The 17406-nt window shown below is 40.0% G+C and overlaps 1 protein-coding gene across 7 annotated transcripts in view; it reads right to left on the reverse strand.

The window, feature by feature from the left end:
• The window catches only part of thsd7ba (thrombospondin, type I, domain containing 7Ba), a 198856-nt gene that overhangs the window by 95729 nt on the left and 85721 nt on the right, over positions 1-17406 (reverse strand). For 5 of the 7 annotated variants that reach the window (XR_009791152.1, XM_061792757.1, XM_061792756.1 and 2 more), the window contains 2 exons: positions 6713-7038; positions 1947-2123 (listed from right to left, as the gene is read on the reverse strand). Coding sequence is in view for 6 of the 7 variants with exons in the window: in XM_061792757.1 (XP_061648741.1) it covers positions 1947-2106 (160 nt within the window). In the remaining variant the exon portion in view is untranslated. The remainder of the gene's footprint in view (positions 1-1946; positions 2124-6712; positions 7039-17406) is intronic. The other 2 variants (XM_061792762.1, XM_061792758.1) reach the window with 1 other exon arrangement.

Consider the following 17406-nt stretch of genomic DNA (forward strand, 5'->3'; position numbering starts at 1 on the left):
AATGATGATTATTACAAATGAAAATACCAAATAAGCAGATGAGATGACGATATCTGTCACTGTGGTGGGTTTCATGTTTCAAACCTTACTGTGGTGAGCTACTCTAAATAATACCACAAGGTAAAAACACCGCAATTCATTTTTCACTGAAGTGCAACTGGCTCACACTGTTTTTCCTAAGGCTATGAACGTGTATCCACCCTTGTTGCCCAAATCATGACATGACCTTCAAATGAAAATAAATTTTATCCAAAGACCTTACTAACTAGCTGTTACAAACTTTATTCATTTGTTGCAAATGCCTCAAATTGTTCAAGGAAAAACATAAGCCATCCAGTACTGAAAAAAAAAAATATCTGTTTTATTTATTGGGTCAGGTAAATTAATTAATTTCCTGCATGAAAGTGATGAAAAGACATAGCACATATAAGCCCATGCTGCTGTGATTGTCATCCTACGAAATCACAAACTTCAACTGAAAAATACATAATGCTTCAACAATTGACTGACCTTTAACTGGCTAGGTTTTTAAAAACGATGTCCTTTACTTCCCCTTGGAGCCAAAGATCTAAGGTGAAACATTCTGAGGTATAGAGTGAAATTGTCTTTACAGCATCTCAAACAACAAGACACAAGCCAACGGTGACTCGCACAGACCTCACCCGTGATGTTTCTTGATGCCATCCCTTTTGAACATGTGTTCTTTCCAGTTAAATTAATCAGCCTCTTTATCACTTAAGCAGTGTCATTACCCAGACACAGAGTGCAACGTGAGTGCACTTCATCGCCCAGCAAGGGGGGGCGTCTGTGTGGGAACGCCACGTTTTCTTCCGCAAGCTGCTTTGTAACGGTATTTTCAATTGAATTTGTGAAGCGAACAAAGGATGACTTGTGAGATATGCTCAAAGTTGTTTTTTGAAGGCACAGAGAGTCACAATAGCATTCATTACTGTGCTTGAGAAGAGATTCACTCCAAAATATGATATTAAAATCTATAAACGTTGACAATAAAGTATTCTTTTAGGAGTTGAAGCTGAATTAAAAAAATAATAAAAAGTTTTTAAATTATAAAACTAGTTGTCTTTTTCGTTCATCACAAATAGTTACATTTTAATTAAATAAAACAGTAAGCTTGTTTTCCAATTCCAATACATTTTGCTCATCAAATAGACATGAACATTCAACAACTCTGTTGCTGTTTCAAATACGTTCTGTAGGCGCTGGTAGCTTTCAAACGGTTGCCGGTCGTCAAAACAAATCAAGCAGAAAAAAAAGGCATTTATTCCGTCAGTGGACAAAGAATACTATCGCTGAAAAGAAAACACAAAATACAAAATACATTCTTAACTATGCCTTCATCTCGGAGACACAGACAATAGAGACACACAAGAAACGTGTGATTAAATGTTTTTTTAAATGTTTTTTTTGTGTTATTAATACATTAAAGTACACCAACTGCAGGACCCAGCTACATGGAAGGCAGTTCAGCCACATGTAATTCATTAATGTTCTAATCAAATTTGTGGCAACACACTACTGTATCTTAAAAATGCTACTAGGTTTAAAACATAACATAAGGGACTACTCATCATTGTAATGTCATTCGGGTATTGTGTAGAAAAATTGAGCTCCCTTGGAGGAGGTGCTCACTTTCCAAATGTTGTCTCTTCAATGTGCATTAGTGTAACAGTCCAAGCCCAGCATGTAACCACTAAAACAGATGTTGAAGCTGTGCCGGCTGTGGGATGATAAGCAATTATGATGAATATCACCTGAGCTACATCCACAAATACCTCCACTGTGGCACAAATACAAAAATAATTCTGCCATTGAAATAGGAGTGCACAACATTTGGAGAGTCTCACCACAAATCAAAGGGGTTTCATTTAGATAAGCAGTTGGTTTAAATGGTCAATAACAAACGCAAAAAAAAGTAAATTCTTTACCTGTTTTCCATGTGAACTGATGATCCATATGAAACACAATATCTGATTGAACTTGGATGAACAAGAACGACAAGAGGACGAAGAAACGGACGTAGCTCCCACTTCCATGTGCCCAGGCAATGACCCCAAAGTCATCCTTTAAAGTCATAGTCCAGCCCATTGCTTCCTCTCTTAGTCCTGGGGGAAAGACAGAAAAGTCATCAGTAACTCACTTCAAAGTGAAGAAGGTGCGACAGAAGGAGATACACATTGTGAAGCGTCTTAAAAAGGGCCCAGTCTCCCTCATCTTCCAACACTTACATCCTTGATTCATGAATCACAACACACTGGTTTGACATATTGCCTGCCCTTCCTTTGTTAAAAACGACCATAAATAATTAGTCAAGGCCTCCCAATGTACAAGTGGAAAGGTGTTGAAGAGACTTAAATCATGGTGTAATAGAAGGGATGTGTGCCTTTTTATTGCAGCTTATTTATTGCTCTCGGCTACTACATGGGTTCCTGTCCTAATAGTGTTAGGGGGATTAGTCCTGGATTCACTGGCCTTCAATTGTGTTCCACAGCTAGTAATGACAACACAATTTAATCCGTATGACCCAGAATAACATTATTATTTTTTAATACATACACTTGTGTGTTGGGACTTGTATGAGTTGGTAGGTTGGTTGGTTGGTTGGTTGGTTGGTTGGTTTGTTAATTAGTAGGATGACACCAACACGACATGATTTCCACAAAATGTATGGAACTTTAGAGCAATGTTGCATGCATCAGGTAAGGGGAAGATATGAATAGTTGAGTCAAGTGCCCCACCATTCCCAGATGTACAATGGATGGATGGGTGTGTCGGTAGGTAGATAGGTAGATCGGTAGATAGATAGATAGATAGATACACTATATTGCCAAAAGTATTTGTTTACTCATCCAAATTATTGGAATCAGGTGTGCCAATCGCTTCCATGGCCACAGGTGTATAAAATCAAGCACCTAGGCATGGAGACTGTTTTTACAAACATTTGTAAAATGCTCAGTGTATTCCAGCGTAGAAGGTGGATGCCACCTGTGCAACAAGTCCAGTCGTGAAATTTCCTCGCTCCTAAATATTCCACAGTCGACTGTCAGCTGTATTATGAGATTGTGGAAGCATTTGGGAACGACAGTAACTCATCCGCATAGTGGTAGACCATGTAAATTGACGGAGCGGGGTCAGCGAATGCCGAGGCGCAGAGTGCGAAGAGGTCGCCAACTACGTGCCGAGTCAATCCCTACAGACCTCCAAACTTCATTTGGCCATCAGATTAGTTCAAGAACAGTGCGCAGAGAGCTTCATGGAATGGGTTTCCATGGCCGAGCAGCTGCATTCAAGCCATACCTCCCCAAGTGCAATGCAAAGCGTCAGATGCAGTGGTGTAAAGCACGCCGCCACTGGACTCCAGAGCAGTCTCATTCTCTGGAGTGACGAATCACGCTTCTCCATCTGGCAATCTGATGGACGAGACTGGGTTTGGCGGTTACTTTCTGGGAACAGTTTGGAGCTGGCCCCTTCGTCTTTCAACATGACAGTGCACCAGTGTACAAAGCAAGCGCCATAAAGACATGGATGACAGAGTCTGGTGTGGATGAACTTGACTGGCCTGCACAGAGTCCTGACCTCAACTCCATAGAACACCTTTGGGATTAATTAGAGCGGAGACTAAGAACCAGGCCTTCTCGTCCAACATCAGTGTGTGACCTCACAAATGCGCCTCTGGAAGAATGGTAAAAAATTCCTATAAACACACTTCTAAACCTTGTGGACACTGTTCCCAGAAGAGTTTAACCTGTTGTGGCTGCAAAGGCCGGACCGACATCATATTGAACCCTATGGATTAGGAATAGGGTGTCACTTCGGTTCATAGGTGAGTCAACACAGGTAGGGAATACATTTGTCAATATAGTGTAGGTCGGTCGGTCGATAGATAGAAATAAATACTACATAAACACTAATTACACTATGCAAGTATAACGTCACTGTCAAGCGGAATCCTTTTATGTCCATATTTGGTCTATTTCACATTTTCTTCACAAATTGGTACTATTGGTCAGTCCCCACATGACTCTGTTATTTTTAGTAATTCTTGACCAATCTGAAGTGTTGAAAATGGCTCGCTCTCTTTGACGATGCAATGTTAATGGCTGAACAAACGTCGTTTATTTTCGTTTTTCTAAAAAGTTATGGTTTTGGAGTTGCGAGGATATTGCTCGACGCCAGCCATACTTAATTAAATAGCTGATAAGTGTGCCACAATTAGTTCTGATAGGCATCCGGTCCTGATTTGAAAAGTTACATATGGCATGTCTGAAGAAAACAAAACCAAAAAACTAAATGAATATGCGCTTAATTGACTCAGGTAAGTGAAACTTGATGGTTGTTAAAGTCGTGTTTAATGAGAAGTCTGCGAGAGTACAGATGGCTTGTTGCCCAGATGTGTTTCCAGATGCCAACTTGACAGAATGTTCATTTTCCTTTGAATTTGATAAGACAGTGTGCCGTCAGCGGTATCGTTGGCTTTGTATGCCTTCAAAATGGATGTAAAAAAAGGATGAGGATATTTGCATTTATACTGTTTTTTGGATTCTACCAAGAGTTAAAAATTAAGGAATTCATCAGTTTCAATCTATTGTATAGAGGTTGAGTATTTATCTTTTCTTTTCTTTTGACTATATGTCTTTTATGGTATTTGTTGTGCCGGTAGTGAGGGAATATGTTTTGTTTACATAAATGAGTTGTCTGGCTCCGCACCACCTTTGCAACAATATGGTACACCAGTACAATAATATACCTCTCACCCATGAAGTTTGGGTGTTTCTTTGATAAGCTGCACGTTCTTATGACTTGACCTGTATAAAAAAATCAGCAATTCTTGACCCGGTAGCTATTTCTCTATATTTGGACAGATGTATGAGATAACCACAGAGACATGGTTTATAGGCTCGATCAAAATGTTGCTTTTCTTTAAGCCTCGGAATTTGGAGCATTTATGCAGTTCAAGCTTGGGCTGCAGCCGTCTGCCTGCCTGTCAGTATCAAGGCGGAATACAGGCTATCATAAAAATCTGTGAAAAGAAAAGCTCTTAAACTGCTAAATATCTGGGTCAATGGAATCTTGCCAAGCACTCAGTATCTCCAGAAAATCTGGCATAGAGCAACGTGCCTCAGTTGCTGCAGTGCCTCCTGCTAGATAGTCCATGATCTGATGGAATGCAATCTGCCCGCCTGTCTCCTGCGGTGCTTGTTTGCGGCTCACTCGCTGGATTTGGCGTACACATCTTGGCTCTAGCATAAGGGGACAGATGAGCAATGCTCAACCAAATTCTCCCTCACAGGTGGTCTCAGTAATGGATGTTTAATTCCATCGATTAAAATGAGTGGGAAAGGCTAATTTGATAAGAAAGGACTGTGAGCAATCACCAACTGCTTTAAGTTATCCAAAAGGACACATCTATCTGATGTGACAATAAATCTTTTTGGTCTGTCTTTTTAGTGGAGATATCGTCCTCGGCCATTTATCCACAATTAAGACAACATTTAGCTGATATCGTTCCTTTACAGTTTGATTGAATGAGCTTGACATCCTACAAATAACGTAAAACACTGGAGGTTGTGTAGCATACACTTGTTATTTTGCCACTTCACATGAAATTACACTGGAAATGCTGTTCTGTGCCATGCTTGCTGGAAGTCACCAATTCATAGCAGAAATAGCAGAAAATTGGACTGCTGCAGTACAAGCAAAATAAGATTTAATTTTTTTTGGCAGCCATTCACTGTTCGGTTCATTCACTGAGTGATTTAACTCAAACCAATTTACTGCATTTTTGTCCAAATGGTTGCCGTGCCTGGATTAAAGCATCACTTGTCTCTGTTTGAACTATTTTGATGATGTTTGCTTCAAAGACAATGTCAGATTTCAGACTGATATGCTGGGATTGTGCTTTTGGAAGCTATGATCTTTCCTCCCAAACTATCCTGATCTGCTTCCTTTTTTTAGTATTATTGTTATTTTGTTGTCTCTAGCCAAGAGATAGCAAAATGAGACAGATGAAGTTGTTATTGAACAAAAAGAAATCAACAGCTCTTTAAAGTCTGACAAGCGATTATAATCGGCAGAAAAAACAACAACACTTTTGAAACTATACCTTCAACACAGTTTTGATGTCGGTAAACAATTTTTACTGTATTCGGCATAACCGTGCACTGGCTGGCAGAAGCACCAAAACGTGGCCTAACGGGTGAATGACTACACATTGTAAATGATTCCCCCCCCCCCCCTCACCCCCTAGTTGTTTAGTTTGGATATATGACCAAAAAATATTTGAATGCCTGCAATACTGAATCAGGTATTGCTCTTATGTAGATAAAAAAAATATATATATATTTATCTGTTAGTGTGCTGTATACACACACGTCCAACAAATCTGGAGGAGCATAGTTCATTAAAAAGGGAAAACAGGTATTGGTTAACCTGTCTGGTGAACAAACTGTTATCCCTACCCAGTGTTACTTATGGTTGTGTATCGGTGTGCTCAGTGTTCAGTAAATGTAAGCACAGTAATATTGGATATGGGTCACGTAAAACGCTTACACAATCTGTAAATTGTCATGAAATAAATAATGTTGGAAGGCAATAATCAGAACTGATCATTAAGACTGACAGTGTAAATGCAGCCTTAGAAACACTTTTTATACACACTGCAAAATTTCCAAAGATTTGCAAATAGACATTGTACCTGATCAAGATGATTGTCAGTCATCCCTTTGGGCAATGTTGTTGATTCAGTCAGAGATCAGTCCGCCTTTAGCTTCACTAGCAAGGCAGAGGAGGCCTCCAAAGACGTTAAGTCTGACAGGCGGGGTAAATCAGATGTATCAAGTCCTCTGCCTCAAGCACCATGCAGTGGCTTGATACTGTGTGAATCAATGTGTCGAGGACTCGGATAGTGTCACACCTCCAGCTGCATCTAGTACTATTAAGCCCCTGGCGTCGGCTCGGTTGAGTAGCCACCCACTGATGCTCCTGTAGAGTTGGGCACTGGAGTCAGCAAAGAGATGGGGTCTGAAGGTTGGGAAGACACAAATCACATAGATAGATAAACATCTGATGTCACAACAAAGAGAAAATGGTCAGCTCACACAACAACAATCTAAAGATTCCTTAGATGTGATGCATTGAGGATTGCGATCAGGAAAATGTGCAAAAACTGCAATAAGATACACATTTGTGTGGATGTCGAGGCAAAACGTATTGGAGTCATAATCATAGTAGCCTATAAGCACACATTGAGACAAAGCAAAGCCTTTGCTACCACAGGACACATTCATGGGGGCAGCCGTGCCCCAATGGTTAAGATCATCGACTGCCACCGTGGGGGGACTTAGTTTCAAGACCCCGCCTGGACCATCTGCCAACATCCCCCGGACTCACGGCTGTGGTGTCTTTGAGCAAGACACTGACACCCCGAAATGCTTCTCGGGCGCTTCAGCTGCCCCCTGCTCCAGTGTATTCCACTAACGTGTATGTGTTCATTGTGATGGGTTAAATGCAGAGAACAAATTTTGTGTGCGTGCGTGCATGTTCATGACAATAAAAGGTGATTCTTCTTCTTCTTCATCTGTTACTATTCAGCTGGAAACTGAAATTTTACAGGGTGTTGTTTCATACTAATATAATATTTATAATGCACTTATTTCAATCAGAAGTACAGTGGGGCTGGCGGGGCACATGGGGCGGTGGGTGTGTGTGTGTGTGTGGGTGGGGTATTTGGCTGGGGTGGTGACATTGGGTCCCTGCGGCCTCCTCCTGGTGGCCGGTTGTCGGGGCACCTCGGTGGGACTGGCGGACCGCCCTGGGTCCCTCGGTGTGGGACGTCACTTGCATGTGTCCACAGGCACACACGCCTGGGACTCTCTCGCTGGGTATGGGGCCACTCACTCATTGCGACAAATAACTCATGAATATGCTAATTGCTTGGGTATCCCCTCACTCACACTCTCGCCCTACAGACTTTTAGAATTTAAATAGTCAATCCCACCACACTCCAATTGTAGAGCCGGGTTCATGACCCTTGTCCTGCTTGCTTCTTCTCCTGTCCTTGTCCTGTTCCATCTTGTCCTGTCCTTCCCTCACAGGGTGTCGCACTACAGCACCATACAACACTCATATCTAATGTTTCATTGTTGTAGATATGTAATGATTTACTTTTCTCATCCTGTTTACAATTAGTGCTTTGTCTTCGTTTCTCTCTCCCCTCTAGAAACTTTGTTCTGTTCGACTGATCAACTCTGATTCTCTTCCATCCATTTTCTATACCGCTTTATCCTCACAATAAACATCAATTATAATACTAAGAAACCACAGCGGCAGCTTAAAAACTCCACTGTGACACAGTAAAACTGTTCCGGCATAAAGGGGATACAGATCCTCCATTCTCCTTGACCTAACAGCTGAACAGGACAAAAAAAAAAAGAATCAGAAGTAAAGCCTTTTTTTCTTTCTGTCCCCACCTAAAGTCAGAGGTGGGTTAGTAACTGGACACATTTACTCTGTTAATCTTTCGGAAAAGTTGTAGTTTTAATGCAAACCTTTTACTTGAGTATTTTTGTTAAGAAACAACACTACTTTTGTTATGCTATATTGAGGTAGTGTACATTTTGTTTGGAACTTTTTGTATTTTTATCTACATGTATTTATTATTACTTGCGTAATCTATTTTGGTTCGTCAGAGCGACTTGTGTCCAATGAATGATCCACTGATCAAAAGTAACCACTCACAATGTTCGATTCCACTTGACCAATCATACAGAGACAGAAAGTCACGTGACTGCACACAAGGTCCGTCACCCCCCGCCCCCAAAATAACAAGTATTCAAATTGACCAATTTACATGACGCATAGCTGAAATAATGGCAGACAAAAAGGCTGACTTGCAGTCAGAAGAGGCACCGCACCTCTGGCCTCACATTAACTGAATATTTACCTTGCACACTATGAAAAATAAAAGCTACGATGAGCTGCCTTGTTCCTGTTGTTCCTATGTAATCCTAGCCTGGTAAGCCTACTTTGCAGTTTCACAAGTGTAAACAAAGCAAATGAATTTAAGATTGTCTTTTGGCTGAATTTACCTTAATTTATATCATTTCAAAAAATGTAATTAATTATTGTTGAGGTTAAAGTGTTCAATTTGACATTCATGCTGATTAAAAACATAAATCAGAAGTTATTCAGTACTTATAAAGTAACTGTACTTTTATTTAAGTGCAATAGATTTTTTGCTACCCTACCCATCTCTGCCTATAGTTGGAATATACGTATGTACAGTATATTTGACCTGCAAGCGAGTTTGGTTTGATTTTTATTCCTGGTAGGGTCGTGCTTGCAGAGTTCGGCTCAGAATCAGGCTTGAAACAGCACAATTCATGTCAGATTTTGACAGTGATGTCAAAGACACGAGTATAGTCTCTTTTTCTTTTGTATGCTCTGGAAGCTCATCAAGAGGAAACAGATTCTATTAACGCCTCATGCCCTTGTTTCCCATTCAGTCCCGATAGCTTCCTTTCAGGCCTGGCTTCACTCTTTCACTAACCTTCCTGGCCATGCTCCTGAAAGCCCCAAGATCCCAGTCACCTAGACTTTTATTTCCCTTGGTGTTTTAGATGCTTTAGTCTGCTGTTCCACTCAGCCTTCAATAAGCTTGGCCCTGTAGGTACACTTATCTTCTGACAACAAAGTAAATAAACCCAAAATGTCACAGAGGTGCGTCTGAGCCATATTAATTACACAAGCAAACATCTCATTTGATTAAAAATGCAAGAATAATCTTCATTCTTGGTATTGGTTAGCACTGCTGCATTACATCAATTTAAAGTTTGGGTAGCAATATGAATAGGAATCTTTTGCTGGTTTAACATTTTTAAGTTTGTATGTTCTCCCTGTTCTTGTGTGGATTTTCTTCAGGTAAAAACATGTACTGTACGTTAAGTCTTTTACAAACAATCTTGCCTAGAACTGTTGACGTGACTGTGAATGGTTTTCTGTTTTGCAGCCCCTTTCCCACGACATTAATCGGTTTGCCTCCGCTGTACTTAGCCCTACCCACCTCATTATGGGTTGGTCAACTTTCCATGACAAAAGAGGAAACTGATCTGATGTCACTAATTTAAAGCATGAAATACGTCAAAGAGAGATATGTATGCTAACAAACAACTATGGGCCTGATTTACTAATGGTTTGAGCATGCAAAATTAGGCACAAACCTGATTATGCTTGAATATGCTATATTGCGAACACGCAAATTTATGCCTGCAATTTGGGATCTTAAAAAATAAGGCCCTATGTGTTAAAAAAAAATTAAATCGCGATTTAGAAGTTGAAGACACACAATGTCACAATTGTGTTCTAACCAATAAAAAACAACCCCAACCTTGCCTGACTTCACAAGTGACTCACTGCAGCATAAGACCAAGTATTACTTTCAACTTTGAATGATATTAATTATTCATTTCTGGCCTTGTTAAGCTTGTGAAAACCCAGTGGGTTTACATCACACTCACAGTATCAGGACAGCCAACTTGGAACCTCAACTGACCAGCAAGTACTAATTTCGTAGTGCCTGATTTTGACAATGAAAACGTATCAGGGACTCCTGTAACCTACAACAGGAAATGTTGTATCGAAAATAAATGCATGGCGTTCCGTCTAGGCCCATATGTTGGGTTTTGGGTTTTTTGGGGGGGTGGGCCAGAACATATCCTCACAAAGTTGTCTATGGCAAAGCATATACAGGAGGACCGAAAGTTAGATTATAATTTTTTTAGCAACCAAGTTTTTATTTCAGTCCAGTAGTCCCGTTGCATCTCAATCACAATATCTTCCCCATCGCATGCATTTATATGTAAAGCTTATGCTTACACTCTTTATTGCAGACTGCTGTTTGACCATCTCACTGTGTCGCAGGGTACCTGCTAGGAAATGTCTCTCGTTTTGAAAGCCGTGAAAGTTTTAAAAGTTAGTGACAGTTTGCTTGAGCCAATTCAAGTTGCAATTCAAGAGCTCACTTGGTCTGGTGTTGTAATAGCAGGTCATTGCAAAATCTTGACCCCCAAGTGACTAATTTCAGCCTCAATTATTGAACATTCACCAAATCTTCTTTAGAAACTACAATTTTGGACAACTTTTTTTTTTTCCCGGTTGTATCAGAAGGAGAGGCGTACCTCTACACTGCCAGCAAACAGGCACACATACTAGGCGACTGCTCTCGAAGCAAGGGTTGTGAACTCAATCAGCTACTTGTTTATCCTTGTGGCATGGAAGTACTTTGGTTCATTTTGATTGCCTCCTTTGCAGTGGTATGGCCAGATAGGCAAGCCCATGGGGTCAAAACATTGATAACAGCACGAGCAAATTTTTTACTTAGTCTTGACCTCATAGCCTCCAGCCTGGTACCACTATATGGCCAAATAATATCACAACTCATGCTTTTCAGATGTACTGCTCGTAATTTTGTCTCCTCCAAGCTAAATTGTACATCTCTTTTACCTCAAATTTCAGAGAAAACCAGACAAGGGTCTGTACAACATGCCGTCTTCCTAAAGGGCAACAGAAAGCGATTACAATGATTGCAAAAAATGATGCATGATTGCTCAGAAAAGTGACTTTGCTTGATTAAATATAATTACATAATCATGCCACAAGTTTGTTACAGTCGCTACTTTCAAGTGTTCTTCAATACAGCACTGCAAGACGTTTATTTAGTAAAGTATGGTCCCAAGTGGCCAAAACAGTACAGATATTAAGATTCCTGTTGTCTCTCTTTATTTTTACATTGACTTGAGTTAGAGTCTCATTTGATTAGCAGGCAGGGATGGACATCTTCAGAGAATTGCTGAATTGCATTGATTAATTATAAAGTAAATGTGGTGAGACTGGCTTCATTTGAAAAAGGCGAAAATGTGGCAGCAGAATATTAAAAATGTGTCTGTACTCCAGAAACAGTCATAATTGAATTAGACAAATACAATTAAATAGGATTGGAAATTTTACTTCAACAAATTCTAAACTATTTTAACATGTTTGACCAAGTCCATCCCATTAAAAGTTAAAAAAAAAAAAAAAAAGAAAACACCCACATTGCAGTATTATGTTAACCTGACCATTCTCACTGGACACTTGCTCACACAATAAATGTTTCATCAAAGACATGAAAAGGAGTCTCTCTGAAAATGTATAATTGGCGCAGAGCCAACACAAACACAAAAGCTGCAAAATGATGAGCTTCATTGGTTTGAACATGTCAGATAAGAACAAGATAAGTCTCCCAGGAAAAACACAGACGATGCTGAGGCTGCTGGAGGTGAAAGGACATCTCTCATCTGCCTTTACCGGAATGCTAATTGGTTGTGTTTCAGGAAATTAATCATCAGAGGGCAGGTTAGGTCGAGTACCGAGAACCGTGTTGAGAAGTTATGGCAAAATGTGAGAACTACAGCAAAACAGATTTGAAGCACAAATAGACAAAAGCAAATGTCTCTGAAATTATTCCACAAAGGGACAAATGAGAGGGACGGAGTGCCTGAAAAAGAAACGAGCATTTCCTGGATAATCGGATTTGTTGTGTGTGGCTGTTCCGCCTGGCCTCACAACCCCCACCTCCCTTTATTTAAAAAAACAAATATATATATATATATATATATAATTAATGCACAACTGGCTATAATCCTGGTCACGCCGTCCCTTTTTCAATTGAAAGCAACGTCTTGTGGGACTTGGATATGCTGGTGAGCGTATCTGAGTCCTGACTATGGAGGACCCGGAGGGAATTGTTGCACTGCGAGGGAGCCATCACTGTGAACGAGGGGGTGGCGTGACGGCGTCAGGATTCATTTTGAGGAAGCCGGGTTGCTGAAGCAGGCTGATAACATGGGTCAGTAGCTGCACAGACACCTGGACTCCGAATGCGCCTCTAAGAAAGCAGCTTGAAAGTACAGAGAGCCGTGTATTTATAGCGAGTGGTCCCAGAATGTGACGACGTGTCAGAGGAAGATCAGCTAATTGATGATGGACAAAAATAAAGAACAAAAGAGGAATGTAACCAAGAGAGAAAATGTGATACGCAATGAACAGCTGTACTAAAATATATATATACTCTTCTTTGGCCTGAGATATGAAAGTAAGTGGGAATGGTTGTTTGCCTCTCCGTGTCAGCTCTGTGATTCACTGATGATCTGCCTTACGTCACCTCGGGTACGCTCCAGTTTTTAAACAATGCTTCACAGAATAATTTGAATAGATGATGGATTTAGGACGATAGAAATCCTCTTGCTTTTTCTTTTGGGAGAAACCAGAACATTCTCGTGGAAAAACAATCTTTTTTCATTTAGGTCTACAATAGTCTAAGTGAAACTATAGCTGCAGAACTGCCACTTTTTGAGCTATGTAAAATGTCAAAATTTCTTTAGATCCGATAATTAGCTCTCAGAGTAGATTGTAGTGTAGTGGTTGTGTGGGATCACTTCCCACTCAATATGCTGTGCACAACTGCCCTGTGACTGACTGGCACCACGTGAACCTGGCAGATGTCCTTTGTACAAATTACAGTGTTTTTCAACTCTGTGCGAACATTGCTGTGAACTTTCCAAAAATGCAAAGAAACAACAACTCCTGTTTGTATTTAATTTTGCTTGCGTGCAAAAAGCAAAACAAAGTATGTGAGCTCGAATAGGCTCCAGCTTTCCTGTGACTCTAAGTAAGATCAACAGTGTTGAAACTGGACAGATGGATGCAGAAAGACATTTCTGAGCGTTCATAACCAACCAACTCAACTCAACTTTATTTATTGAACACTTTAAAACAGCCACAGCTGCACACAAAGTGTTGTACATTATACTGTATAAAGATCAAACATAAGGGCAAATTAAAACAACAGATTGATAGCGACGTTAAATCAGGGCTACAAGTTCACCAAAACAAAATCCATTCTTGGTAAATTTCAATTTATTTTGAGTCCATATGTGACCAGTTATGACCACAATTACGGTGATGATTCAATTTTTAGACTGCGTCACACTACTGAATGTACACCTGTACATTCATTGAATGCAAACCTAATGATTATCTTTGCCATTCTCTCAGTTGCAAATGTCAGAATATTGTGCTGACTTTGTTCATTGACCTTTCCAGACCATCAACACTGCCAGCAGTACTAATAACGGAGTTTCTATCTCACACTGCGCTATCTCCAGATTCAAAACAAGGAGCCAATTAATATATAATGTTGTGCTTATTTGTGTGCTAAAATATATGTTAGTGACATTATCAGTCTAGGAATGGTGGTTGGATAAGATGAGAGAGAGACAGTGTGAGAGCAGAGGGTGCGTGTCAAGGATGTAGTCGTCTCTCACCGGCTATTTGTGCAGCGGCCGTGCTGGAGGTTTTAAACACTGGCATTCCATAAAGGTAAATTATTCACCTTTTTAGCTTTTACAGGCAAAATTGTTCTCCTACACATTCGAGTTGAATGACTTTTTTTGTAGTCTTTTAAAAGACTAGACTTTTTTGTAGTTGATGCTAAGGTGATGATCGTCGAGTCGACTTTGATTTCTTATGTCAACGTCATATATTGTTGCAAGAGTTCAAAAGATCCAATTGTGCGTGAGACGCTGAAGGTGTCCGTGAGTTGTGATTGGATGAGTGAGTCAAAGGGGTGGTGCCAGTGGAAGGAGGAAGAGGATTGCCAGCATGTGTCTTTTACGGGAGGAAGGTCGACAGGTGAGAGAAATCCTAGTTGGATAAATTCTTTGGCGACATTAACCGTTAGTTTTTACAATAAAGATGTTATAGATTGACCGACGCTTGTCTTCGTTTTATTTTCAAAGCAGATGCTACAGTATATTGTCTGTCTCTTCATTGTTACAGGAGGGCGTGTGGATTTAAGGCTTCGGTAGTGGGTTCCATTTCAGATGGCCACGTGTAGCACTTGTGCTTTTATTATATTTCAGAATAGACTTGCTTGATTTTGCAAGTGACCATGCTATCGGTCTCATTTTATGAATTTCCGCAGATGCCGTTGCTAATTCGCTGTGCGAAACCACCACCTGTTGATTTCAGCGAGACGTTCATGTTGTTGCCAAAACACGTGATTAGCGATTAATCGACCACAAGTTATAACCGTCATTGCGGCGTGGTAAAGTTGGCACGTTGACTAGTCGAGTGAATCCCGAGAACACGCACTCAGACATTTACGCATGCACACACACACACACACACAAACAATGCTTGAACTCTACTCCTATATTTCAAGGTGAGGTTAAACCTGTGCTTTTTGCCTAATTTAAGTGCTCAGGACAATAGATAGAAGCTGCCAGACAGGGCGTGATGCTCGGTTTGTGGACACTTGGATTATCAGAGTTAAAGGAAAGCAGAAGATAGAGGACAAGAGGATGCTTGTCCAGCATTTGTTACTAGAAATGATGCTTCCGTGTTGAGAAAAGGCACTCAAATGGGTGACTTCCTTTATTGATTGAAGGGTGTTCCAGGGATTAAACCCTAACCTTGTATTGATCCAGTTCAGTTTGCCAGCATGGGAAGGGAATAGTGCTGTCTGCAACAAAGCTGAAAACTTGAGCTGACTCCTGTCCTACTTTTTTATTGTTTAATTCAATTATTAGTTTAGTTAGATTTATTTTTGCTCCACTTTGTATGCATGGATGAATTGGTAGAAAACCTGGTCTAAATTAAATCCATCAAGGTAGATTATTTGTGGCGTCAACTCTCCATTGACAAAAATATGTATATATATTGTTGTATTTGCAAATAATGTCTGTCATGCAACTGAGAGGCAGAGAGTTGTCTTGCAAACAAAGCTGCTCAACAGTTACATGTAGATAAGTGATGTCCCGCACAATTGTGGATGCTGATGACCTAGAAAAGAAGATGATGGAATTCAATTTGTCACTCACGCTGAGGTGTTTTATCTAAAGTGCTGTGAGATAGACACACGCACAGAAAAAGTGCCTGCTTCAGCTTGTTATAAAGGCGATATTTTGGTAAATATAAAAATTTCAAGAGACGTGTCACCGCTCATTGCGAGCGTTGAAGGAAAATGTATTATTTGGGAATATGATGACATGTTAATGCAACATCACAATTAGACAATTATGTTTATATCCATCACTAATTCGTTTAACTTTAGTTTAGACTACATACCCAGGTGTGTATAAAATGATCCCGTTAGTATTCTTTCTCCAATCACTTATCTGATTGAAGGTCAATGACTTTGGGTTATTTCTCCAGTAAATGTCTTAAAAAAAGAAAACTCTCTCAAAAGTAGTATGAACTCTTCATTATGTTCTTTTGGATGAATGGATCAAAATTTGCTGAGAAGAGTGGACGTTCAAACTGTCGAACTGCAAGGATGGAACGCGAGGTTCAAACCCTTTTTTACATCTGTATCCTCCAACTTCAGTCCAGATGACACCATGTCTTTGAACGTTAAATTGTATTATATTATATTATTTTTATCGCCCCCCCCCCCTTTGTTTTCCATTTCTATCGGCCTCAAATGCCCTACCTGCCATCAAAAGCAAAACTGAATCTAACATTTAATTGAAGATTTCAAGGTGATTCTTAAATTCTAAATATTTTACTCTGTATTTCCAACAACAACAACAAAAGAAATGATGGCACTGAAACCTTCAATTACCCTTTAATGAGTGAAGATAGAGAAATCCCTCTTTCATCATCATGCTTGTGTCAACACTTCCATACGACAGACATATGCCAGATGGTGGATTTAGGTTGTGGTTTAGAGCTCACTGGCTGTCTGACTCCCATTGGTTGTCATTATATGATTCTGAGGTCCTTATTCGAGAAACTACTGGCCATCCAATTTTTCAAGGCAGCCTGAGTATGAGTTAGCAGATGATGAATGTCATGTAAAACTGTAGTTAATGTAACTGAGCTTCTTGAACCTGGTATTTATTTGCTTTTGTTTTCTTCTAAGTTGTTTGGTTGACTGTAGTGAAATAATATTTTGGAATTGTTGTATTTCCTATTGACTTATGCTCCTTTTAGAGTATGTAAGAACTTTATCAAAAGTTCCTGACCATTGGTTCATTTCTGCTGGATACCCCTCAGTGCACAGAACAATCTTTTTTTTCCCTGATTCTCCAAAGCCTCGGTTTAAAAAGAAATTAAATGGATGAAGTTCATTCCGAAGTCATTAAAAGCGTTTCAATTCTAAGAAAGAAACCGATAAGGAGCAGAACACTCCAGCCTGCTGACGAATCACTATTCAATGGTCCCCTTTGTACGAATACTGATTTGAGGGTACCATGTTGATATAAATAAGACTACTTCAATGATGGTGATTGTATGAGTTAATTATAGAGTATCCAGTCATCCATTTGCTATGGCACTTGCCTTCATAAA

Source organism: Phyllopteryx taeniolatus, chromosome 12, assembly GCF_024500385.1.
Source record: "Phyllopteryx taeniolatus isolate TA_2022b chromosome 12, UOR_Ptae_1.2, whole genome shotgun sequence".
Classification (NCBI taxonomy): Eukaryota; Metazoa; Chordata; class Actinopteri; order Syngnathiformes; family Syngnathidae; genus Phyllopteryx; species Phyllopteryx taeniolatus.